Source organism: Morus notabilis, unplaced genomic scaffold (assembly GCF_000414095.1).
Source record: "Morus notabilis unplaced genomic scaffold, ASM41409v2 Scaffold697, whole genome shotgun sequence".
NCBI lineage: Eukaryota > Viridiplantae > Streptophyta > Magnoliopsida > Rosales > Moraceae > Morus > Morus notabilis.
The window spans coordinates 533,744-560,517 of NW_010357121.1; the positions used below are offsets into that span (position 1 = coordinate 533,744).

General features: G+C 33.0%; 3 protein-coding genes and 1 non-coding gene across 5 annotated transcripts in view; 2 read left to right on the top strand and 2 right to left on the bottom strand.

Annotated features, from left to right (window-relative positions):
• Positions 1–7,109: 7,109 nt before the first annotated feature.
• On the top strand, positions 7,110–11,837 carry LOC21404966 (monoacylglycerol lipase abhd6-B). Its single transcript, XM_024166238.1, has 4 exons — positions 7,110–7,810; positions 10,461–10,553; positions 11,052–11,119; positions 11,454–11,837. The coding sequence occupies exons 1-4, from the start codon at positions 7,187–7,189 to the stop codon at positions 11,623–11,625; spliced, it is 957 nt and encodes a 318-aa protein (XP_024022006.1). The 5' UTR covers positions 7,110–7,186; the 3' UTR covers positions 11,626–11,837.
• A 416-nt stretch (positions 11,838–12,253) lies between these two features.
• On the bottom strand, positions 12,254–14,597 carry LOC21404967. The gene is made up of 2 exons (XM_010089316.2): positions 13,521–14,597; positions 12,254–12,593 (listed from the first exon to the last, which is right to left on the bottom strand). Exons 1-2 carry the CDS (start codon positions 14,494–14,496, stop codon positions 12,541–12,543), a joined length of 1,029 nt encoding a protein of 342 aa, XP_010087618.1. The 5' UTR covers positions 14,497–14,597; the 3' UTR covers positions 12,254–12,540.
• A 7,356-nt stretch (positions 14,598–21,953) lies between these two features.
• TRNAY-GUA lies at positions 21,954–22,044 on the bottom strand. The gene is given in 2 exon segments: positions 21,954–21,989; positions 22,008–22,044. It is a non-coding gene; the product is annotated as a tRNA-Tyr (tRNA).
• Positions 22,045–23,714: 1,670 nt separating this feature from the next.
• The window catches only part of LOC21404968 (chaperone protein dnaJ A6, chloroplastic), a 4,844-nt gene continuing 1,784 nt past the window's right edge, over positions 23,715–26,774 (top strand). Inside the window, exons 1-5 of one of the 2 annotated variants that reach the window (XM_024166023.1) lie at positions 23,715–23,995; positions 25,431–25,550; positions 25,973–26,114; positions 26,227–26,284; positions 26,500–26,542. In XM_024166023.1, coding sequence (XP_024021791.1) covers positions 25,444–25,550; positions 25,973–26,114; positions 26,227–26,284; positions 26,500–26,542 — 350 coding nt within the window. In that variant the 5' untranslated portion in view covers positions 23,715–23,995; positions 25,431–25,443. The remainder of the gene's footprint in view (positions 23,996–25,430; positions 25,551–25,972; positions 26,115–26,226; positions 26,285–26,499; positions 26,543–26,774) is intronic. The other variant, XM_010089317.2, reaches the window with a different exon arrangement.

A 26,774-nucleotide genomic window follows, 5' to 3' on the forward strand; every position in this document is an offset into this window, starting at 1 on the left:
ATATATATATATATATATATATAATTTGTCTACAGCTTAATTCTAAACTTTGAAATTTGCTCTTTTTCAGATGGAATAGCACGTGTAATGCACGAGAAGGGAACCAGAGAGAGTGAAAAAAAAAATCTGAAAAAACAATTACTTTTATCTAGAAAACTGCTCTTTTTCAGATGGAATAGCACGTGTAATGCACGAGAAGGGAACCAGAGAGAGTGAAAAAAAAAATCTGAAAAAACAATTACTTTTATCTAGAAAACCCCAAATCTAAAAATCATTGTTTCCGAGTTCTAACCATTATTCAAAGTTTATCCCAAATGTAAGAAAACCATCAATGAACAACCCCAAATCTTAAAAAAAAAAAAAAGAAAAATGTATACACACACGAACACAATATGAACGACTCCAGATCTACAACTAAGAATAAATCCATATAAAAATCTGAAAAGCCCAATCAATAGAAGCAACCGGCTTCATGTGTTTCATCTCTTTCCATATTTTCTTAGTTTTTGAAATCTGACGAACAGTGACAATAGAAATGAAAAATGGACAGAGGTAAGCTTTGATGGTGAGCGTCGATATTGATGGTGGACCGCCAGCGGCGCATGATCCAGGCTTCGATGGTCCGGCAGGGCTCGAGAGCTCTATAAGGAAGCAAGCTCTGGCGATCTCTGGCCGTGCTTGAGGTGGATTAGGAGGTGGGCGCCAACTCCGATGATGGCTGGCGGCGCTTGACGGTAGCGTTAGAGATGGAGTTTCAAGGTCAGCTTTTGGCTGGATCTGAGAGAGATTCAGATGAGTTTTGATTTTCGTGGAGTGTTTAGAAGACAAAGAAGGCAGTTAGGAAAAAAATAATTCCACCAACTTCAGAATAGCAATTCCACTGCCCCACTGGATGAATGACTTTTTCACAAAATAGGTGAATGGAAAGGCCTTTCTTAAGTGATTTTGTTAACCAAACAAGAGATTTGAGTTTTAGGAAAGGAATTGTCTTTCCTTTTTATTCCATTACCTCAATTTTTATCATTTATTTTTTTATTAATACTCTTTTGATAAATATAGTTATTAATAAAAATAATATTAATTAAGAGTAAGAGATAATAATTTAAACTCATATATTCTAAATAATATTTGTCATTATACCGCACCTTAATTTTAACTAATAAACAACTCAAAAACTCTGTCAACAAAAAAAAAAAGAACACGTAATCTAGAAACATATTATTCATTTTCATATACATGATATAATGATTCATCTGGTTTGTATAGGAAAATTTCTTTATTTTCACGTGCATTCAGAATTCTTTCCCATGGTTTACTATCAAAAAAGTGTTTTGACATATCTCTCATTTCTCTTATATAGTTATTAAGATCAGATATTTTTATACGCTTTCCTTGGAAATTGTTATTATAAAAGAATAACTCACGGAATTGATCCCGGTATCTATTTATACTATCTGGTAGACCGTGAAAAACTTTCATCTGATGGGCATATCTCTGTATAGAAACCGGGACTTTAGCCTTTTGGGTGGGGAACACAAGAAATCGGGCGATCCCATGAAGGAAACGGGCATAGAGGCGAGGGACAGGATAATGGGGGAACTCATTCGAGCGGGGGAATATTAAAATAAAAATTGCTCTCTTTGGCCGGCCTATTGATGGAGCGGGAGTAGGGGTTAAGACTTTTAGTCTTTTATTTCCAAGCTAAGCCTCTGGAGTGGCATTTCCAGTTGCTTTCTCTCTTTCCTGGGGGTTGGTGGGCAAGCCATTTTTAAAGCATTTATATGAGTTTAGTTTATTAAGCTTAAGCTAGAAGAGGCACAATAAGTGCATTTGGGAATATGTTGATAGAATTGATATTGTTCAGAGAAATTGGTAAAATTTATCCCACCTTTAGTTTGACGCTATGACATGCTACATTTCCTTCTTGAGCTTGGACGAAACTACAAGTAAAACTAAGCATGGGAAGTCAAATTGGTCATTCATACTCATAAGCAAGCCTTATGAACATATGTCCTCTTCCTCCACTTCTCCCTTGAAAATGAAACTTACTAAAACAAATGAATCAATAGTACGAAAGATCCTCTACTTTAGAGAAAGAGGGAACATAGATGTCCCCAATAGCGAAACTGGCCCAAAACACTTTAAGAGTCCAAACTCAAAAGGTTAACCTATTAGATCTTGTGTCTTTCCATGTATATAAACAACTTTACATTCTCATCCATTTTTCATGTGGAACAATACACACATGCATTTTTTTTTAACAATCTCCCCCTTATGTGTGTGTTCACCTAGCTCCTCCTCAAATCAAAGTTTCTAGTAGCTGGCACATTCAAGCATCACACTCTAAACGGGAGCCAACTTGAGCATGGGAAAGAGAGCCAAAACCATGCGAGTCCACCAATGCTCCACCAAACTGCGGAAACACCAACTCTCAACAGGAGGCAACGTGGGAACTGCAACTGAGTGTGATCACTTAGCTCATACAAACTATCGATTTTGATATCACTTATTGGCGAGACACTACATGCGAAAATGACTTAACATACTTTAGGAGCCCAACTTAACCCAAACGATTAACCTATTAAGTCTTAGGTTCTTCCATGTATATAAATCACTTTACATTCTCATCTACTTTTAATGTGAGACAATACAGGACGGCAAGCTAGGCTAAGGCTAGTTTGGGATTCATTATAAAAAGTCCTCATAATCAAATATGTCCAAGCCTATTTGATAAAGTAAAATAATTTTTTGATTAAAGTTAAATAATGAGCCTCGGATTCAATCATGCATAAAATTGTTTGTTAGAGAATTAAAAAGAGATCGTCTAAAAATGATATTGAATGTTTTACGGTAGGGTATGCAACTTTTCACTATATGCTACCTCCATTAATTTGTGATACTTTTCTTTTTAATTTAATATAAATTTTTAAAAAACTGAGCTGAGATTAATATATGATGCGTTAAAATTGATAAAATATTTCAACTTCACACAAAATATTTCAACTTAACACAAAATATTTCGTAATGAATAGAGACTTGCGCCCCTAAACCCTACAATATGCCGTAGATTGGGTTTTAAATTATAAATTAATTTAAACTACCTAAAACGACCAAACTAAGTCCGCTATTTAACTGACACGGCCTTCTTAATTCATATTTTTTTTTCTCGAGAATGAAATAAATAACATATTTTATAATAAATAATTAAAGTACATAATAAATTTAAATTATTTGAAATAAATAATAATTTATTGTATAAATGATTTTTTATGACTAGTAACATCATTTTTTTAACATAAATTTTCTTTTTACAACTCATAAAAAAAGATTTTTTTCTACTTAAATAAAGATTCTTTTCCATATGAATTATTTTTTTCAAGTTTTAAATGAAAAACTTATACGGTAAAACAACTATTTGCTTCAAATAATTTTAAAATTTATTATTTATTTAATTTAGTTTCATAAATATATTATTTAGTACAATTTCTGTTTTCTTCTCTTTTTTTTTAACTAAACCCTTATCATATTTTTTTTTACATCACTATAAAAGGAGAATGAGTTTCTTAAATACGTTTCACAAAACCGTTTCGCATGATTTTTTTTATAACTTCGTTTGCTCCCTGTTTTGGTTATTTTCTTCTTTCTATATTCTTTCATCTTACTTTCCTCCCGTCTTTTCTATCACTTTTTTTTTTTCTCTCCCTTCTTCCATTATTATCTATTTTTATTCTATTATACATTTTTCTTTTTTTTTTCTTTCCCCAAATTGAGTCGCCTAAATAAAAAAATTTTCTCTAACTCCCCATTAAAATAATTTTTTTCTCATCCATAATATCCTTATTTACTTTTTTTGGGCCATTAATAATTACGTTTTGTTTCTTTTTTTTAACTTTCAACCTTTTCTTTTTATTTTTTTAGTTTCTTCCATTTTTCTCTCTCTCCTATCTTTTTTTTTTCTCTCCCCCATTTCAATTATTTTGCCCCATTATACATTATTTTCTTGTTTTTACCCTAATTAACCCTCATAAATATATTTTTTCTCTAATTTTCTATTAAATTTTTTTTTTCATATATATCTCTGTTTAACTTTTAAAATAAATTTTTCTCAAACATATCCTTATCTATTTTTTTTCGGGCCATTAATAGTTACGTTTTGTTACTATTTTTTTTAGTTTCTTTCATAAATATATTTTTCTAATTTTCGATTTAAATAATTTCTTCTCGTCTGTCTAAAAGCCCGTTTAATTTATTAATTTAAATTTAAATGTGCCTTCATATGAAAATTTTGCGTTTTATTGTCACACAACTCAAATTCTAAATTTCTTCTCATATGATCACTTGCACCGTTGGCGATGGCGAACTCTGTGCAAGTTTTCAATCGAAGTGAAGGCCAGCAATGAGATCGCAAGCTCCCTCCTCTGCGTCTGTCATCGTGAAAATGCCTCTTTCTCCTTAAAAACTCATTATGTTCATCGTCGTTGTGAGGGCAAGCGGTGACAAGGATCCTCGCGATCTCCACCACTCGCAATGGAGAGGAAGTTCGAGACCCGTCGAATTCCACATCCCCTCTCTGTCTCTCTCTCAACAGATGTGGACGTGGAGGCTTGCCTTCAAACTCCACTGCATCCTCTCCCCAACACTCTCTTCTTCGGTAAGGGTGAATTGGGGACTTTTATTTCGGGCAGTTTTAGATTTATTATTATTTTTTTTTAGTGAAGTAATTTTAGAGTTTTAAAAACTCCACGATTTTTTTTTCTAAAAAATTTTATGATTAATTGTACATTACTCAATAGAAAATCGAATAACGATTATTTTAGGAAAAAGTGATAAATTAATAATTAAGTAAAAAAATGATAAAGAGTGCGTAAGGAATTTATTACTAAATAAAATGTGTAAACTGATAAACAATTTATTTTATTTTGGGTTGTTTTATGAATATGATAAACCTAAAAATCAATATAAATAAAGAATACAATTTATATGGTGTAAATCTTTTTTTTCTTTTTTTTTTGCTGATAATGTAAATCTTTTATTGACAAACAAAATACAATTTGTGTAATATGTTAAGTCTTGGATTTACATTGTAAACCAAGAGAATGCAATTTATGTTATGTGGTAAATCTTGGACTCATGGTATAATTACTTTATTTACAAACACAACAAAATCAATGTTATCTCTAGTAAACCTTGGATTTCTGGTATAAATCCTTTATTTAAAAACAAAACACAATTTGGAACCGAGTCGCCAACAATTTGGAATAATCGGTAGTCAATCACTACTTGCTCCATGCTAAGAACGTTATCTCTTACTCATAACTCGCCTGTTCACTCTCATTAATCATCTAGTCGTATTCATAGTTAACTCAAAGGTCACTAATTCGAATACTCGATCGTCCGCTAACCGATTACCGTTTAGCAGGCTAAGGATATCGCATGATTTGTGGTCATCAAAGCAAACATAAGTATTCGTAGTACATTAGATGTTGATCGTTAGTTGCCACTCGTCACTCCAAGTTCATAAAGATACTCGCTAATCACTTAACATCCATGACGAATACACTAAGGAAGCTACGCTCTCCGAACTTTATGGAACCATTCTAACCTACACGGACACTTATCCACCATAACAATTACTAAGGCTTCGTTCATTTCACCGATTTGAGTTTTCAGTTTTAAATTTTTACAGTAAAAAGTTCTCAAAAAATGTCACATCTAACTTTTTCTGCTACAGTAAAAAGTTCTCATAAAATGTCACATATCAGCTCAAATTAAAAATTCGAATCCGCGAAGTGAACGAGGCCTAAGAGAACATGGAGAATGAGAACGTGGTAACTATCCACTAACTCATACCGTTGCTTTATGACTTTTCCATAAGAGGGAGAATAGTAGTAACCGCCAAGGTAACAAACCAATCCAACCTCTATAAATAGATGAACAACACCTTTCAGAGGGACTATATTACTCACTGTTACTCTGCAGAAATTCGTTTAGAAATATTGTACTAGAACAACCTTATAACCTTCCAATTGAAGATAATGAACAACCCAACAGTGGACGTAGCTCATTTAAGAGTGAACCCTTAGAAATTATGGTTTGGTTATATGTCATGTTGTTTTCAATATTAATCAGATGTAATTAATAGTGTTAAAGATAATAACGATGATCAATAACCCTTAATTTGAACCACAATGATTTTCTTAACTAATTGATTCTATTTTCTAATTGACTGTAAATCACTACGTCCACAAACATAATATCAAAAATCATAGATTTACAATATATACACCAGTAACGATGTGATTGGGATTTACATAAAAAATAATTAATTTACGAGACAATTAAAATAATCAATTCTAAATTTAGTATTTTAAATCTTTGATTTAGAATTTTAATCCGACCGGTTAAATTCTTGATTTACTTTTGTAAACCCTCAATTTACCAAATTTATTTTCATTTACCATTTAAAAAGCAATTTTTACTTTTTTTTTTCCTTTTTTTTTTGCAAATTGAAAAAAGAACCCAATTAAACTCTGCAAATTTGTTTAGATTGGGTTTCAAAGGATAAAATATTTCAACCTACCACCTCTAAAAAAAGAACCCAATTAAATCCGTTATTTACTGAGCACTACCTTCTTAATTCACTCTTTTATTTCTTTTTTCTTTTTGGACAAACATTCACCATATACTTGTTTAACTGACAAACAAATTACTTATAATAGTTTGTTAGATGCATAATTTCGATTCCCCAACGCCAAATACAAAATAAAATATCAAAAAAGGAAATAAATATGCTGCTTTATATTTTCTTACACGATTAGTAAAGAGATTGACGCCGACATAAATCATTAACGCAATTGTCACTCCTAAATTCCGGACATATTTTTCTCATCTTAAAAAAAAAGTCAAAAATGAAGAAGTTTCACTACAGAACTTTTAGTTACGAGATTTTTGCTTAAAAAATTAGGATAATAATTACGACTCCCCTTCTTTATTATAAATAAAAATAATGAATAAAAAGCACTTTTACACCTTTTTTTTTTCTTTGCACTTTATCTATTTAATGTCCAAAAGTTGAAGTAGCTAGCCTTAACTATGTGTACAATCAACAACCTCTCCCCGTCTTTTTTTCCACTCTCTTCCCAATATCGCCTCTCATAACCACTCTCCCAGCTCAATACTTCCTCCAATGGCGAAATGGTTCAGCATAGCGGCGGTGCGTGAGTGGTACCTCCGCCGCCGCTTCTCCTTCGCAGGCCTAAAATCGACAACAACCGACTTCAGCGACGGCACAATCATGCACTGCTGGGTCCCACGCCACCGGTCGGACTCCAAACCCAACCTCCTCCTCATCCACGGCTTCGGCGCCAACGCCATGTGGCAGTTCACCGACTTCGTCGGCCCGGTCGCCCGCCACTTCAATCTCTACGTCCCCGATCTGCTCTTCTTCGGCGGCTCGACGACGACCAGACCGGAGCGGTCGGACTCATTCCAGGCCCAATGCATCGCCGTTTTGATGGAGGGGCATGGGGTGAGGAGAATGCACGTGGCGGGGCTCAGCTACGGCGGGTTTGTCGGGTACTGCCTGGCGGCGCAGTTTAAGGAGAGGGTGGAGAGGGTGGTGCTATGCTGCGCCGGGGTGTCGGTGGAGGAGAAGGACGTGAAGGAAGGATTGATGCATGTGGAGAGCGTGGAGGAGCTTGTGAGCGTCTTGCTGCCGCAGACGCCAGCGAAGGCGAGGGATTTGTTGAAGTACTCGTTCTACAAGCCTATCACGAAAGTTCCTAATTTTTTGCTCAAGGATTTTGTTAAGGTTAGTGGTGTTTTTCTCTAGTACTTCTGCTAAAAGTTATCCATGTGTTTTGTTTTATAGGTTTGGAGGATTCCACTCACATGTTTTGGATCATTTCCGTAATATCATATCACTTCAATTAAATTTTTTTAGTGAATCTCACGTGGTCTATCAATTTTAATTTAAATGACATGGTATGATTAGTGGGATATGAAAATTAGGGATAAAAAACTAAAGGCCTTTGTAAAAATAACCTAATAGAAAAGCTTTATTCATAAAATAACAACTTAAAAATTTTTATTTACAAAATGATTTTCTGAGAAAAAAAAAACGAAAAAAAAAGGAACCCAAAACCCCCTAATCAATTTTCATGTTTTCATGGCCAAACATGTGAGCCTGCCGCCCATCCCCACCGGAGATCCGGCCGACCATCCCCATCCCCACCCGCGACCCATTGCACCTAAGCAAACCCAGCCAAGACCCATCGCGCCACCCACTTCGAGACCCCCAGCCAATCGCGCCACCCACTTCCGTGCAGTTTCTCCTCATCTCCGACGGCGTTAGCAAAAACCTGAAGAAAACCGAACTCCTGGTTAATCTGGTGAGGGCTTCAGAGCTTTTCCTTGAAGAATCCGAGTGCTTCGGAGCAGTGCTTGAGCTGATCCGGCGTGAGCGCCAATCGCGGCGAGAAATTAGGAGCGGCCAACGGTTTGGCGGAGGCGGCGGCCATGGCGGAGGTAGATCTTCTTTGGAAATAAATAAAATTAAAATTAAAAAGTCATTTTTTTAATTTTACTTTTTCACTTAGTTATTTTAGCCAAATTCTCAAAAAACTACGGGCACAAAAATTAAGAGCTTAGTTAAAAGAGAAGACACTATAGCAACAAAAAGGGAAAAAAAAAAAGACAAACTTTTTGGTTGAAACCCATCTAAAATGTAAACTTGAAAGGTTTCAAAAAAAAAAAAAAAATCTGACACCGAGTAAGATTACTGATTTCTTTTTTTTACATCACTACTTTATAATAGCAACTGATAATTCACACAAAAGGGGCGTTTGTAAGAAAGGGAAACATGTTAGTTGCACCTGTCTTGTTGCTTTAGTGTTGTAATGTTTTGGTTTGCCCCACTCAAAAGGAAGCAAAATGAAGAAAATGAAAATGAAAGACAAAGCAACAGAGAAAGGGTTTTTGAATCCCACGTTTTTGGATACATTTGTAGCCAAATATATTGAATGAAGTTTATAAATGATCTCTTTCGTTAAAACCTATAATGTCCATTTGCAAGATGGGTTCAAGGCACTAGTTTGAATGAGAGTTCGCTTTTTGTGAAAAAAAATACTGTAATAGAATTTTTTAAATTCAAATTTTTTATGTGAAAAAATAATATTTGAACTAAAACTAGATGGATTTAAACCACAAAACAAATGGGCCCTTTAACTTTTACTGAGTTAAGTAGATAGCTTTTTCTCAACACCATAGATGGGGTTTTTTTTTTCATGATTTAATGGCTGGTTTTTTGCTATAACTTTTTACCAATATACTTTTTCCTATTTTGGAGATCTGGAAGCTACTTAAATTGTGATCTTTTAGTTTTGATTGTGGGAGGAATTTTGTAGCCTTTACTCTTTGCCCTCCTAAACTAACACTTGGTTGACTCACGTGGAAAGAATTGCAGAAGTTACTCTGCTTTTTAAATTGACTAGGTCCCGTTCTTTTCGTTGATTTAAATTTAGAATATGAGTTTTATTACAGTAAAAAACTCTCAGAAAAAATTACATCTAACTTTTTACTACAATAAAAAATTCTCACATAATATCACATCTCAACTCAAATTAAAAAATTAAATTAACAAACCGAACGGGCCCGACATTACGTTGTCATGAGATGGTAGGGAAGGAAGGATCAAGTGATTTGACAGACAAGAAAAAAGAAAAATGATCACTGATACAGACATAGGCCTAAAAGTCTCCTTCTATGTTCTATCCCTTGCTTTACTATAGTTTGAATGTTATTTTCTTTACATTTTCTTGTTTTAAAAGGTATCAATTGTGGATCGCAAAATGCTTTCATTTATAATTAGGCATTTTATTACTATTAATGGTTAGAATTTGATACTGTTATTGGTCCACCGTTTAACACCGTTTAACGGTTTAAGTTTTTGTAAAATTTGGTATCGGAGCATAACATCTTAAATTTAAACTCATGTAATTGTACCTTCTAAAATGATCATCACTTGATAGGGGAATGTTAGGATATCATGGACGAAAATTCACGTGATAGTGGGAATGTTAGAATATCATGAACAAAATTTCATAGTTTTTTTTTTTTTTTTTTTCGTTTTTTGTGTGGGCTTCTGTTGTTTGTTCGGTTTGTGGAGCTTTCTCTTTTTGTTAGTTTTGTATTCCTGACTTTCAATAAAATAAAATAAAAAACAATGCTAAACAACGTGTTAAATATTTTAAAGTCATTGAGAAAATGTGTTCACCATAGCATTCCTAATACTTCTTTTTTTTTTTTCTTTAAATTGATTTGAAGCAATTTCAAGTAAACCTTTTGTTTTTTTGGGGTGAAGATTTTCTTTTGTTTTACTCTTTTTTTTTTTTTTTGTCTCTGTTATCTAATTTCACATTAAAGAGAAAAATCCTTGATCCATGAGTTTTGTTGCCTGACAGTACCTGTACTCGGAGCAGTTTCAAGAGAGGGAAGAATTGCTCCATGCACTATTCAAGAACAGAAAATTTGTGGATCTTCCCAAGATAACCCAGGTAATTTTAAATTCAAATTACTCATCCCAAACAACATTTTCATAATTCCATTAAAGAATAGAAGTAAGAAAATAAAACAGCATTTCAGCAGACCTTTTCTATAAGCCTTTTGCATTTAGTTCTGATTGAGAGTATTCGTAATGACCTATTGGGTTCGTAGATTTGAACATAAAATTTGAATAAAAATTAAAATTTTTGTAAAAAAAAAAATACTGTACCAAAAATATGGATTAGCATAATGTGATTAGAACCATTTTTTATTTACGTGTGTTTATTGTGAGAAAAAACATTATAACGAACTATGAACTATGATTCAAATCATAATTTGAATCCTCCAACCAAACATCCCCTTAAATTGTAATTCAACCTATGAACCAAACGTGGGGCTTAATAAATTACAACAAGAAAAAGGTGTTAAAAGAGGTTTTTTTTTTATTTTTTTATTTTAAATTTCCTTGTGTAAGAATCTTTTTAATACGTTTCTCTCTCTTAAAACAGCCTACTTTGTGTATTTGGGGAGAATATGACCTTATATTCCCAATGGAGCTGGCAGACAGATTGAAAAGGTTAAAGACCATTATTTATTCTTCCACTCTATAGCTAAAATTTTTCTCTATAACAAGTCTAAAAAATTACATTTAGGTAAAACAAATCCGTGCCTGCCTTTGCTAGTCCGAGTTTTTACTATGAAGTATATTTGGGCAGTGTTTTTTTTTTTTTTTTTTTTTTTTTTTTTTTTTTTTTAAAAAAAATTGGTGCCCCCTTTGTTTTTTTTTTTTTTTTTTTTTTTTTTTTTATGTCTTAGCTAAAACATGCTGAGCCCTCAATTATGCTCCAAAACTGCTGCATTTACCGTATGACTAACTTTGTTTTTTTGTTTTTATTTTTTTTCATTTACAGGCACTTGGGTGATAATGTGCAGATAGTAACCATAAAGAATGCAGGGCATGCCTTAAACGCGGAGAAGCCAAAAGAGGTGTACAAGCACATCAAGTCATTCCTCCTTGGTCCGCTCCCTCCGACGATGACCAAAAACCCTAACAACGCGGTCAACGGTGACAAGGTCGAATGAAAGCGTCTGGCAAAAGAGGCGAAGGGAAATCGAGTTTTACTCATTTCACCTCCAAAAACCAAGTGATTCAAGTTGTGTGAGTCTGCATCTTTTTTATTTTTATAATTTTTGAGAGGAATTTCGGGTGTGTTGTTCACAACAAAGGCTGATTTTGTAACTTTGGTCCGTTACATGTGAAATACTATAAACGAATATAGGAAGTTTGTACTATGGAGAAATTGTGAAGAGTTAAATTAAATAATGATAGTATAAGAATAAAGATTTTAATATATTTCTATTTAATATTGATTGGCATATTATATTTCTGAGAATTCATGTTATAATTCAGAATAATAATCTTACTTGTGTGATTTGTAATTAAGTTGATTTTCATTCTATTTAATTAGATTTAGATCACCTGTTTAATTTTTAATACCCTCAAATGGTGTCTAACCAATTACATTTTATCATATTGAAAAAGAAAATATTTTATCTTGAGAAGCATACTTAAAGTCGACATGAATCATATATTTAAGAGGAAAAGGAATATACAAACTCTCAAATTATATTATTTGAAAAGAAAAAACTTTCAAAGATTTGTAATTTTCAAATAGAAGAAAGAAAACCTCTCAAATTTATATTAGGGGCTGGCTTCAATGCTTTATCTATTTCTAATGTTTCTCATCGAAATGCATGTTCTTTTTTTTTTTTTTTTCCCCAGAAAGTGGAAGGTCGATATTCATTTGATTAGCAAAAGATGCTTTATGCGTTACTTGCATTTATTCTTTCACTTTTCCATGTGCCATATTCTCACTTATCTACTTCACACGTTCCGATTCCAAAATGAGTACTCTTTTTACAGCCAACAGAGATGAAGACAAGCAAGTAAAAAAGAAACCCATTTCCAGCCAAAGCCGTCTCTCAGAATTTCTCCCCTCAAGCAGCTATACTGATAATCATTCCGGCCAAAATCCCATGCCAAATTTTCCCTGAAAATTAATTAATAGAAAAGCAAATTTTCAACATGTAACATTAACCTAAAAAAGTTAACTAATCAGGTAATGACATATATATATATATATATATATATATATATATTACAATTTTTGCTACACAGAAAGAAGTAACTTTTTCTATGGAATTACAATATCCCATTTAGATTTTGTAACTTCCACTCAAATGTTTTCTAATTTCTTTTGTGCCACGTAGGAAAAGCTGGATTTATCCTCATAGGACAAATCACACCAAGAAAAAAAAAGAAAAGAAAAAAGAAGCAAGTTTTGCAAACTGGTCTAAACGTTCAACCTCTTCGAATCAAAGTGAAGCATCCGGTGCTCATTTATGGAAGCCCCACAAAGCATCAAATGAAAAAAAAAAAAAAAAAAAAAATGTTTTCCAAATGTCTTCCAAACTTTACGGCTTTCAACAAGTTGCCCGCGAACTTTTAACTCTAGCAACTGACCCCCAAGCTTTCGAAAGTTTTGAAATGTGATCTATTTTTATTACCTTTTCATCTAATCGAAGATTTTAATTTGGAAGATCAATGTGCATTAGAGTCTAAATTACATTTGAAAATTTTTTATTAGACATGAGATATTTCATCCTTAGATGACGGGGCTTCCGTCACCAATTTAACGGGAAGCTAAGCAAAATGAGAGTAGATATTACAACAATTTAGTCCATATTTATTTTATCGATTTGAGTTTAGAATTTAAATTTTACCAGTCATATCTAACATTTTTGTTACAATAAAAAATTCTCACGTAAAATTACATCTCAACTCAAATTAAAAATTTAAATTAGCAAACTAAACGGATACTTAAAAAGTTTCAGGATTAAATTTTCAATCCCTCAAACAAAATTAACAAAGAAGAGGAAAAAAAAAAAAAAAAGAAGAAGAAGAAGAAGAAACTTACAAGAACTCAGCCGAAAAGAAGCAGAATCATCTCCCCAGAACAAATCCTCATCTTGACCATAATTGCCACTCTGACAATCCGTGGTGGTGTTGAACCCACTCTTACAAACACACACAAATGAATCATTAATATCTTCATTGTGATTCTCCGTCGAGTATCCACAAACCCCATCACTCATCTCACAGCTTTTACACTTGGTCTCCTCAACACTGCTCTCCAAAACCCCGCCATTATACTTCAAAGCGACGCCGTATTCCCACCTCCCGGGATCCGTCGCGTAGTCGCCGAGCGACACGACGGAGGCGAACCCTTCGCACTTCATTCCCTTGAGGTCAAGCTCGTCGTCGTCGTCGAGATTCGCTGGGGAGTAGACGCAGCAGGTGTTGGTCGGAGGCAAGATCGGGAGGCCTAGGGAGACGACGGCGGGGCAGGTGCAGAGGGAGGCGCAGAGGTGGGAGTTGGCGTCGCAGAGCGGCGAGGAGTTGGCGGCGGAGAGGGAGGAGGTGGGAGGGCGGCAGCCGAGGAGGATGAAGGTTGATGGGCCAGGCTGGAATGGGCCGGGCCAGTCGAGGCCGAAGTTGGAGGGGGAGGGCTGCATGGAGGAGCATGTGGACATGGCGGGTGGGGTGAGGGTTATAGTGTAGGTGTCGTAGGATATGGACGTGATTGGGTAGTGTCCGGTGTGGGTGGTCAGCATGAGAGTCTCTGTGGTGCTTTCTTTTCTACCGGTTGATGATGATGATGATGGTGATGGGGATGAGATTGTGGTGGTGGTGGTGCAGGTGACGTAGGGGTGGAAGCGTGGGGAGCCACAGCCGGGGCCGGTGCCGAAGGGCCACTTGACCTGCATCGAGCCGCACATGCTCCGGCATGAGGCGGCTGGAGGGTCGTGGGCTAAGATGAGACAGGGGAGGAGGAGGACGAGGAGGAGGAGGTGGTGGTGGTGGTAGAGGGTGAGTGACAGAAGATGCTCCATTTTTTTTTTAGTCTACCTAAGATAAGGAGTAAGGACGTTTCTTTTCTTCACTATGTGAGAGTGAGAAAGTGAAAAGAGCTTTTATTTCCAAGACGTGTTTGTGTTTGTTTAAATGGGGTTTTTTTTTTTTTTTTTTTTTTTTTTTTTTTTAAAGGGGTTTTTTTTTTTTTTTTTTTTTTTTTCTTTTTCAATATAAAAAAAGTGATGGAAGTGGCTGTTACATGTGTAAGCAAAGGAGTGAGCGAGACGATACGAAGAAAACGTTTTCTATTTTCTTTTTTTTTTTTTATAAAAAAAAAATGTTATTCTCCCTGAAGTGGAGAATAGGTTTATTCCAGGGGTAAATATGGAATAATGCGTACTTAAAGTATCGACTAAGAAGGTTTTTGTTACATGGAGTTATTACAACTAATAACAGATCATCATTTGGAACGCCAAATGAAGCAGTAGTTTAAACTAGAAGCACAAACCAATTAGCCTGGCTAACGTAACGTGTCTATAGACATGGCTAAACCATACTAGAAGAAATATTGTTCTAATTACATCACAGTACAGAAGAGTTTCCCTATGGAAAGGTTTTTCCTTCATATCCTGTGTCTCTTTTATTTTTTATTTTTTATTTTTTTAAAAGTCTTATTTGATAAAATATTAAAAAGATAAATTTTATAAATAATCTCGAACTTAGATTACCTTTTTGCCTTTTCTTTTCCTAATTTGAAAGACTATCATTCTCCCTCCCTAACTTCAACGTTCGCAAACTTTTGTCCATTTCAGAGTAAAAAGAAAAAGAATAGAAAATCAACATACGAAGATACATTACGGCCTTGTTCATTTCAACGATTCGAATTTTGTTACAGTAAAAAACTCTTAAAAACAGTCATATTTAATTTTTTTTACTACAATAAAAATCTCTTGCATAAAATCACGTCTCAACTCGAATTAAATTTTTTTTGATTGTGTGAATATCATAATCGACTTTTGTTTTCAATAGTTATGACTCATGCCCACACACTTAGATATTTATACTTCACTAAATTGTGTAAAGATTTAAAAAAAAAAGGTTTTTCATAGAGATAAAAAAATATTTTTAATACTATATATGTTCTTCGATTGTGTTAAAATCAACTTTTGAAAATATATCTTTTTGTGTCAAAATTAGTATAGAGGTTCGCCTGGTAATCCAGTCGATTACTCAAATCATCTTTCAGGCTACTAAAAATTCCATTGCACCAAAAAAGAATACAAAAACCTATCTAAGATGAAAATCAGTTATCATTTTCTAAATGAACGTCGAATATTAAATTACATATGAAATACATAAATATATAAGATACCAAAAAATGGATAATTTCATTACTTTCACTATGAAATTATTATGAAAAAGAATATATAACAAATCATTACGAAACAGAATATATGATACAAAGGAACAAAATAAAATGTTACAACATTAAAAGACACATTATGAAAAAAAAAAGAAAAAAAAAAGAAGAAGATAAATACCTACCAAACAACAAACATAAACCTGTCAAATGAAAATCAGTCTTCATTATGAAAATGAAAATCAAACAGAAAATGAAGATCAAACACTAAATTACATAAGAAACACGAAAACATATAAGATACAAAGAATGAATAATTTCATTACTTTAAATATAAAATCATTAAGAAAAAGCATATATAACAAATCATTATGAACCGAATATATGAAACAAAGAAACAAAATAAAATATTTTCATTAGTGATGCAGGAGACAGTCGTTTTGTTGCTGATGTTTAATATGTTGCTCATGTTATATTATTTGCTGCCAAGACTAAAACTTAAATAATGGCTAGACTGATGATGATGTGTCGTTTTTGTTAGTTTGTGTCGATTTGTGAGCTCAAACCGCAAGCCGTTTGAAGAGTTTAGCTGCAGGTCGTTTTACTTTGTGACTGAGAATTGAGTTTGGTCGTTTTGATCGAATTCCTCTAGGTTAATATCCCTTGTTGAGAGGCTGTACGCAGCTGTGATAATTTGGTGAATGAAATTGGGTTTCCACCCCTTTGATTACTCGAGGACTCGTTCATTTCACCGATTCGAGTTTTCAATTTTAGGTTTCTACAGTAAAAAACTCTCAGAAAATGTCACATCTAACTTTTTCTGCTATAGTGAAAAGATCTCAGAAAATATCACATCTCAACTCAAATTGAAAATTCGAATCTGCGAAGTGAACGATGCCTCTGTGTTTTTACTTGTTTCTTATCTGCATTTCTTCTTGGTTTGGACGTGACTCCTCTCCAATTTTGTTACCAGATTTGTTGCTCACAGCTCCCAATCAGCTTCTATGCCAATTAATTTAATCGTTACAACATTAAGGTGACGTTTCTTTCAAGAATTCTGTATGGTTTATGATTATAATTTTTAATTCTGTTACAATATTTTTTTCTCATAAAAAATTAAAATTTTAAAAATTAAAATTATAAACTATAATTTTAAATTCATAAACCACGTCATCTAAGAAACACGTGACTAAAAAAACATATGACTGTTGAGAAAACCAAACCAACCAACCAGTGCACTTGATCCCACGTTGATCAACAAAAAAATCCAAAAAGGGTAAGCAAATTAACGAACAGAGCAATCAAATCATGAGCGACGAACGTTTGCACTTTGCAGACAAAACGGAAGCTAGCAGTGAAAAAATTGTGGAAAAAGGGCACAAACACGAATGAATTCAAAAATAAAAGAAGGAAGACGATAATGGTGGAAAAAAAAAAAAAAAACAAATCAGCATAAAATCATAATGATTTATTAAAAAAATAATTAAAGTAAAAAGAGAAAGAAAATATCTAAATCATAATCAGAAAAAATCAGACTAAAATAAAAACGAAAACATGCCTAAAATACCTAAAATGGGCAAAATTGGAAAAAAAAAAATTTGTCTTATAAAAATCGAATTGGTTTTTTTTTTTTATAATATTATATAATAGTCGATACTTTTAAAAATATAAGCTTCAATATTAGGCATTTAATGGAATTACTTCAATTTTTAGTGCAATCTAGCTCATCCAGGCAACCGGATACAATCCAACGACACTATTCAAACGCATCTATTTTTGAATATTTGACAATGAGCTCAAAATTCCATATTCACCCACTTTATCTTATTTAAGCCAGCTCTAAAATGATTGATTGTCACAATCTGAAAAATGGGTATTGACGTGTAATAGAGATTGCCAAAATTAATAAGTCACTAAAATGGTTTTGAGATTAATTCTACTATCTTAATTTAATTTCAATTACTTTATTTTTAGAGTGAAACAACCATTTATATAAGTGGATTTATCAAAGAGAAAAGCACACTGCTGACCATGATTTTGTACAAGTCTATTTTTTATGGTATTCTAAATAATTATTTATCCTCGTGACTTTTTATTTTCTCTTTATTAATTAATTGGTGATTGTTTATTTTTAAGTGAATTAACATAAATAATATACTTTTGACATCTTGAGTGGTATTTCTTGTTTTTTTCCTTTGTTAAAAATAATATTTACTTAAACAACACGCCACCAGATCACTCATATGTATACTCAGACTGTTTTGAAAGAAAAAAAGTGCATAAATTAAAAATATTATTACAGTGAAAATTTTAATAAATGACTTATTGCCTTTCGATCATATTAAAATATAATACAGTGAAAATTAATTTTTACCCACTTTCTGGGGCATAGAACATTAAAGAAAGCTCCCTACTTCTGTATTACATTCTCTCTCTCTCTTTGAAGCTTACAAAGCATTGATTCTTCTCGTTGTTAAGCATTTAATATAAGATCGCTCTAGGGAAAACCAACTGATACTTGCTTCGATTGAGTGATAACTTTCTCCTGGGTTGATACTTGTATTAAATGTATTGTGAAAGAGAATCTTTAACAAACTTTTAAAAAGTTTATAGCTTACTAAACCGTAAAGATGCGTTTAGTTGTAGTGCTGGAATAAGATGGTAATAGTAATAATAATAATGAAATAGAATAAAAAAGAAAGTAAATACTCCTATTTATTAGAATTTTACAAATATTGTAGAATGGATTATTATATTCAATTTGACAAAATTTCCCCATCTTTAATTGGTTATGTAATGTATGATTATACTTTCAAAAAAATGTATAATTTATCATTAATTACTTTAAAAAAAAAAAAAGAAGTATACGTAAAAGGGTTTTTATTGGTATGACCTCTTTATTGGTAGAGCTAATTTTTGGTCATTTAATCTAGTTAAGATCACATCAGATTAAAAATTATGCATAAGAAATAAATTTTTTTATACAGATTTGAGGATTAAATATAGAGCCTAGTTTTTTTTTTTGATAAGAAATAATTTTTTTTTATACAGATTTGAGGATTAAATATAGAGCCTAGTTTTTTTTTTTTTTTTTTTGTGCCTACCAAAAAAATAAAGTAAAATTGTAAAGAAAACGTGTCATTTTTTCTCTGGAGAATCATGAGAATTTAGTTCAAAAGCATCAGATAAACCCACTCGTTTAAACTAGGCTAATGTAATTGTCGTAGGGTAAAATTTCTAATCCCTAATCTTAATATTAGATAGGACCCACGTGTCATAAATGAAAGCATTTAATGATCAGAACAGTGTTACCTTAACTGCTACGTCGGATGAAGGTTGCCCCAGCCGCCATATCAGACGAAGGTTCTTTTGGGAGTATAACGCAAATAAAGCGAAAAATGTATGAAGGCAGTCGATCGCTCCTGATGGTCGAGATAAACAGGAAGTCGACCGCACTAGCGGTCACAAGCGAAGAAGGCTTAGAGAGCACCTGAGAGGTCGAGTCCACAAAGATTGAGAGAGATATGGGGCTTGTCTTAAGATTTGAGATTTGTAATTAAAATAAGCGAAATAAGCGGCGAAATAAGTGAGAAAATCCTGCTGACTGACAGAAATCCCAACCAACTGGAGATGTTATCCCAAAATTTGGGGAAAATATCCCGGAATAAATTAAGAGAATTTACAGGGAGCTCATGGGATATATATGTGAAAAGGACAAGTCCAGAGAGACACTCTGTAAATTTTCATTCTCTGAACATAGTGAATTCCTCTCTCTCATAGTAAACATAGTTCTTAAACAAAAGGGTAACCACTATAAACCTGGTGTTCTTTTTTTTTTTTTATTGCTTTTTAATCTTTTCAAAATATTTTCTAAATCGTTAAAATCACATTAATTATCTTTAAATTTTGATTAATTTTGTTGATAAATTTCCACCGTGAACAGTAATGTTCATCAATGAGCTTCTTAAATTTTAGACAATCGAATGTAACAAGGAATAGCTCTTTGGCCATTGCATTAAGTTTGGCTACAGTGTAATGCAATCAATGTCCTTCTCTTGCTGAGGAACTCGAAGTTATTGGTGGGGGCAAGCTGGATCTATCTAGGAGCCGGTGGCGGAGCCACCTTAGCTGAGTGGGAGCAGCTGCCCCCGTTTGCCTATGGTGGTCCTTTAATGTTTCTCCAATCAAATTTTATTTTTACATTTTTTTCTCATATGCCCCCCTCTAAATTTTTCCATTTAAGACATTGAGAAAATTTTCAATTATGCCCCAAAGTTTGATTCCTAAGTATCTCATATATTTCAAATCTAAATTGTTAAATAAATCCATAATCAATAATACTACGATAAAAGTTCACATTTTGTGGATTTTAGACTTTGAAAAGTGAATTAAAGTAAATTAGAATATTGATTCATTTGTTAACTATTATTTTAATTTAAAACTTTACTTTTCACTCATGCTCCCACTGAAAAAATTTCCTAACTTCACCATTGGCAGGAGCTAGGCAGAAGGAATTGAGATGGTGGAAATGGGTGACGGTGAGTCAACCAAAATGGTAGAAAACCTATTCTTGTTAAATGACTATTCATTTTATTAAAACCCACCGAACATAAAATTTAAGCCTCATTTCTTTTCTTTCCTTTCCGTTATTCCCACCCAAACACGCCCTAAGTGAATTTGGTGTAGAAAGGAATGACAACAACAATCCAAGTTAAAGCTCAGCAGTTGTAGAAGGCTTGTTGATACTCGAGGAAATAACTCATCGGTTTGCATTAGAGTGATTAAGCCAAAAAGATAATTAATATAGTTGAATAGATCAAGTAGAGGTTACTTGGCAATAAAAGACGTAGGTATATTACTGAACCACCATTTGCGTTTGCTTTCTCTTACTCTTTCCTTATTATTGCATCTTAAATTTTGTTGTCTGATCACTTGAGTGCAATTTGATTATCTTAGAGCCCGTTTAGTTCGCTGATTTCAGTTTTTAATTTGAGTTGAGATGTGATTTTATGTGAGAGCTTTTTACTGTAATAAAAAAGTTACATGTGACTGTTTCTGAGAGCTTTTTACTGTAACAAAACTCGAATTTTAAACTCGAATCGGTGAAATGAACGGGGCCTTAATTTTTCATTTATTGTGTTCTAGTAACGTATTCGATATTTGTGCTACTTACGAAGTATCATAAAAAATTTCAAAAAGTTTTAAAAATCAAATTCACTTCCTTTTAAATAGTGACTCTTAGGGTGACACCTGATGGCGACATCTATTGCGATAATCAGCTCGTAGGTGTGGCAACTAAGAGCTTGATTTGTGTATTTTCTTCGTTCTCTTTTGTTTTGTTAATTTTGGTTTTTCTTTTAATAGATTAAATGATGTTGTTTGGATTCAGGCTACAACATGCATTCTTTGTTTGGGTACACTATTCTTAAGGCAAATTGGCAATTTAGGGAGAAGAAAGATTGTCAATCAACATTTGTTAGAAGGAATATTTTTACATACTATGTAAATACACGGAAATATTTCGATCTGATTTATAAAGATTAATTATGCAAATGGTTTTTGAGATTTACCATCAATTTCACTTTAGTTTTTAACTTTTAAAACGTCTAGTCTACTATTGATTCTTAATTTATTAGAGTCCGTTTGGTTCATGCGTTCAAACTAGTAATTCCTGATTATGATATTTAAAATTTAAATTTTTTATGAGAAAAAAACACTGTAACAAAATAAAAATTATGAGTTTAAACACATAAAACAAACAAGCCATTACTCTCTTTCAATTTCGATCATTCCGTTGACTAGGTGCTAATGATTTAGTAGGAACTATATAAATTAGGGACGACAATTAGAAACATCTAAAATTTAAGGACTATTTTTGTAAATTACCTTTTAAACTTTTGTATTGTTTTAGTTCTTAATCTCTAAATGTTTCTAAATTTTAGTCCTAATTTTTACAGATTATATCATGTATTTATCACTTAATTAATAAAAGCACTAGAACTGAAACATAGTAATAGATTACAAACTTTTTTGGAATTAATAAAAAAAAAAATATATATATATATATATACAAGGTGAAAAATGACGATTTGAGATTAAAATTTTTTGTTTTTTTTTTATAAGGTGAGAAAAAAATCCGACCTGCCGGATTCGAACCAGCGACCTAAGGATATCTGTTGCATTTCCCAACTACAGTCCTCCGCTCTACCAACTGAGCTAAGGTCGGTGTTGGTTATTTGCGTGGTTTATTTTGTAATAATATCGAATATTAATAGGACAAAAACCACACATGACAAGTCGTTTTCTATTAATTTGCACATATTAACTGAGAATTATTTCTTTTAAAAGAATTGGGAATTTAAAGTGCTTTCTTTGTCCGTCCTCCACTCTTTTATTTTGCTTTCATTAGTCGGCTTATTCTGCACAATTATAGCTTAAATTTGGAGCCTAAATACATTTTATCAACAAAGTATGGACTTAATATCATTCCGTACTTAATAAAAATGCTATTACAAACAAATTTTTTTTCTTCCTTGCAAACGTATTAAAAGTTGAAATAGGAATTACACTTTATCATTAAAACTAACAACAACATATATTATGCAAAAGTCATGTATGTATATAATTAATAATATAGAAAAAGGAAAAAAAAAAAAAAAAAAAAGAGAAGAAAACCAGTTAGTGTATGTGGCTACCTGCAAGGCCATAAAGGCAGGCTTCTTATCTGGAACTTTCTTCTACAAACTAGTCCCATCTATACCTATGTTGTTTTGTTCATATTCTAATGCACATTCGAAATTAAGCCTTTGTTTGATAGAAAACTATTAATGTTACAAAACTATTAATTTTTTGGCAAGATATTTCAAGCTTTAATTTGCCCTTTGTAGCTATTGGCTATTGCTAGGATAATTTATCCACAAAAATTACAAGCCCAAGGCTAACATATCCCAATATCCAAAATAGCACAATGAGGTCACAACGATATTTTCCTTATTCAAAACATATTTTTTTGAATTCTTTTAATAAACATGATTTTAGCACATGCAATTTATAACTAGTGATTATTATCACTAAAATCATACATATTTAATCATAAACTAAGTATTTAAGACAAATTTAAAATCCATAAAGTCGTAGATATTATCATTTTTATTTACTAACACATTATGCATAAATTTTGTGTTTCCTCCACAATTTTGTTTTATGGATTATGGTTTGCCTTTGCAACACAATTATATCTATAGCAATATATAGAAGTGTGAATAAATTCACTGTATATGCACCGTGTTTCAATAAAAACGACGTTGTTTCGGTCAAAATTCACTTTTTATGTACAATATTTTCACTTTCAAATACTGTTTTTTTTTTTTCTTGATGGTTTTTTTCCCTTTATTCCTCTAATTATCTTCTCTTTTCTCTTTTGCTTTTCTCCTCAGAATTTTTTTTTTTTTTTTGTTAATCGCCTTCTTTCTAACTTTTTTTTTTCATTTGCCCAAATTATTCTTTTTATAAATGGTATCACACAGATTCCTAAAACTTATTTATTGCTTTACTTTATATTCAAATTAATTTTTAAATTTTTATTCCTTCAAAACTTTATTTTTTTAAATTTTTTTTAGATTTTATCTTTAAATTTTATATATTTTTAATAAGAACACAATAATTAAAACTTAACACCCGCAATACAGGTGAAATTAAACTAATAATTTTAGAAATGTGACCCTTTTGTTCATAAAAAGAACCTGGCGGTAAAGTATTTTCAAATAAGAAAATAAAAAACACTAAAAAGCGACATAGCTTACCTACCGTAGGATTAGGGTCTCGTTATTTATTTCATAGTATTTCTATATAATTATTATTTAATTTATTATTTGCTAAGGCAACAAAACAAAACGACTCCAAAAAAAAGGCAGAAACTTTTTGTGAGGTTTACTTTGGTCTCCTTCTGGCGCTCTAAAACCTCATCCTCCTCCACCTTCTCTTTCGCTCCGCTTCTGTTCGGGCGCTGCTCTTCTGGTTCACACCCCCACCGCACCGCCACCTACACCCTCAACTCCCTTCTCTCTCTACCTCTCTCTCTCTCTCTCTCTCTCTCTCTCTCTCTCTCTCTCTCTCTCTCTCGCTCGAGACCGAAGCGACTGAGATTGAGAGTTCGCGAAGATTCCAAGAACATCCAGGTTCGTTTCCTTTACGAAATTCTAGCCATTTCCTCGCAATAGCCCTAATATTTTGTCTAATTTGCTATCTCTTAATGTATTTTTATATATAGATATGTGTAATTGTTTGCCTGTAAACACATAAATCTTTTCTTTTTTTTTTTTCTTTTTTTTTTTGCGAATACGATTATGGAGGATTGAATTTTTGTCTGTTTGTGTTGTGTTATAGTATTTTGTTACAGAATCTGAGATTTTGATTGGATAACTGGTAGTTTAAAGTTTTTGTGTGGATAATAGCTTGTGAAAGTTTTGGAAGAATTTTGTAGCTGAGAAATGTTGTATGGTGTATTTTTGGATTATGTACTGTGCTTAGCTAACTTTTGCGGTTTGAGAATTGATCAAATGATGTGGAAAAGGACAAGATTTTGTGAAATAGAAATGGAAGAGAATGAAAAGACGAGAGGTAGATAACCTAGGCGGGGAAATGGAGGGGTGGGATGAGGACATTTCTCTCAGTTGTTTGGTATGTGAGGTTGGAAGGAAAACAAAGTTCACTTTCACTAGTCCGTTGTCCGAATTGGGAGGGATCAAAATTGGGTTCGTTTGGATTATTTTGAATCCTCATTCAATCCATTTCCTCTTCTCGCTCCGACCGAACAACCATAATTTTCAAAATCGACCCACAAATTCTCCAGCCCTTACCACCCTCCTTCCACTTTTCCGTCCTGTCAAATAATGATAAATCTGCAAAAACATGGGTTAGAACACTTTTATTCGTTCTGGTTTTAGTTCTTGTTTGATTAGTAGTTTTAACTTTTAACTACTGCATTATTGGTAAGTGGACTCCCCAGTTCCCAAAAATTAGCTTGGATCGAAGATGTAGCCCTTGTTTGTTTCACTGGTTTAGTTCAGTTAAACTTAGTTTGAACAATGAGCATAGTTTGAACTGGTATTTGGTAAGCATGTAGTGTGAATTATATTCCTTATTTGAACTGAGTTAAACAGTCCAACTTAGAGTTTAGCTCTCCCCCCAAGTTCAACCGTTCAAACCATTTTTGAACAGTAAAAAGGTGCCCACTCCTATGCTTTTGACACCTACCAAACACAAATTCGAATTTTATTCCCTGTTCAAATTAAAACTTTAACTGCACATCCAAACGTTAGTTCAAACTAAATTAAAACCACACAGTTTGAATTTTTCTGTTCAAATCAAAAAGTTCAAATAAACAAAATTTAAACCAGTAAACCAAACAAGGGCGTAGTTTTGCTCACGTGGTAGTATGATTAGAATCATATATGCAGATATAGCTAACTATTTGAGTTCAACCGATGAAGTCAATTGCTTTTCCTTGTTTTGGCTGATTTCTTTTGATTTACCTCGTATTGTTTCACGTGTTTGGTCTTTTTGTGCTTTTCGAACTTATTGAGGCTGAAACTCAGCTCATTTCCTTTGTAGAAGTAATATTTGAATGGCAATTATACCTGCTGGAAGTACCTGCGTTGCTCAATGGGGCATTCGCCCTCAGTGTTTGCTGACGTCCTATGCCTCAAACAAGATTCTGACAACCCAATGCTGGTAAGCATTTATTCAGAGCCAAGTTTGTTGAATTGGAAGTTTACCTGTATTTATTTCCAAACCGTGTTTTTTGAATTTGAAGTCTTAAAATGCACCTTTGGCTTAAAAGGCATTAATAGATTTAAACTCTTTTTCAATATTGTATCCCTTTTGCTACTGTTGTTGCGTAAATGCCGCAAGCAAGATGATGATTAAGTGCAAAATATTATGCCTAGTGCCAACATTCCTTAACGGGTTGAATTAAGGGTTGAGAATCATTAATCCTAACTTAAGATTCCTTTCTGCCTAGTTGATTTATAGTGGTTCAATCTCATGTAGCTGTTTTCATTTTTGACCTAATCATGGAATTAAATGGTGATTCATATTTTCAGATAAAGTTGCATGGCTAAGGTTTGTTCATATTTATGTTCTCTTGCTGGCAGTTTTACAAACAAAATACAAGATTTTGGTGCGCAAGCTTCAAGCTTATTTTCTCAGGATTCCTTCCATGCTCTGTCATCTTCAATCTCATCTCAAACTTTACATCGTCGTAGGGGAGCGCGGTTTATAGTTAGAGCAGATGCTGTGAGTTTAAACACAGATTTTTATGTTTGTTTTATGGGGCTGAATGAAATGAATGATAATTAATATTTAATCGTTTTATCCTTAAGGTACTAACTTCTGTCTTATAATCCAGGACTACTATTCTGTCCTTGGGGTGTCAAGAAATGCCAGTAAATCTGAAATTAAAAGCGGTTTGTACTACGCCTTTATCTTAGTACTTCTGTTGGTTGCAATATTTCATCTGATATCTTCGTTCACATGCAATAAATGTCTTCTGTCGTGGATCCCTCCCCCTCTCTCTCGTGCTGAATTGGTTTCTAATATCATATGGGTTGTTAGATTCAGCATAGCATAGTATGATCCTTTGCTGATTTTAGTGTTTTTTTCTGTTCATCTTTTGTTTCAGCTTATAGGAAGCTTGCAAGAACTTATCATCCGGATGTGAACAAGTGAGTTATTTCTTTGACTTCTAAAGTCCCAAACTACTACTTGCTTTCCCCTGTTTTCGAGAAGTGCATATAAAATCTCTTTAAGTGCACACTTAGTATTTAGTTTTATCTGTGCCATAATGAGTAATAGCAAGCACAAATGAGTTTGTGTCCCAGCAATCTCTCTGACTTAAAAAGCCCCAAACTACTACTCCTCTTTCCCCGTTTTTGAGAAGCACATATTAAATCTCTT

Bases quoted from the DNA above. Each gene is read 5' to 3' on its own strand.
- LOC21404967 (XM_010089316.2), bottom strand. From the start codon at position 14,496: ATGGAGCATCTTCTGTCACTCACCCTCTACCACCACCACCACCTCCTC. The intron at 12,594-13,520 runs GTAAGTTTCTTC...ATTAATTTTCAG, and splicing joins TTCTTTTCGGCTGAGTTCTT to GGAAAATTTGGCATGGGATT.
- LOC21404966 (XM_024166238.1), top strand. From the start codon at position 7,187: ATGGCGAAATGGTTCAGCATAGCGGCGGTGCGTGAGTGGTACCTCCGC. The intron at 7,811-10,460 runs GTTAGTGGTGTT...GTTGCCTGACAG, and splicing joins TGCTCAAGGATTTTGTTAAG to TACCTGTACTCGGAGCAGTT. The intron at 10,554-11,051 runs GTAATTTTAAAT...CTCTTAAAACAG, and splicing joins ATCTTCCCAAGATAACCCAG to CCTACTTTGTGTATTTGGGG.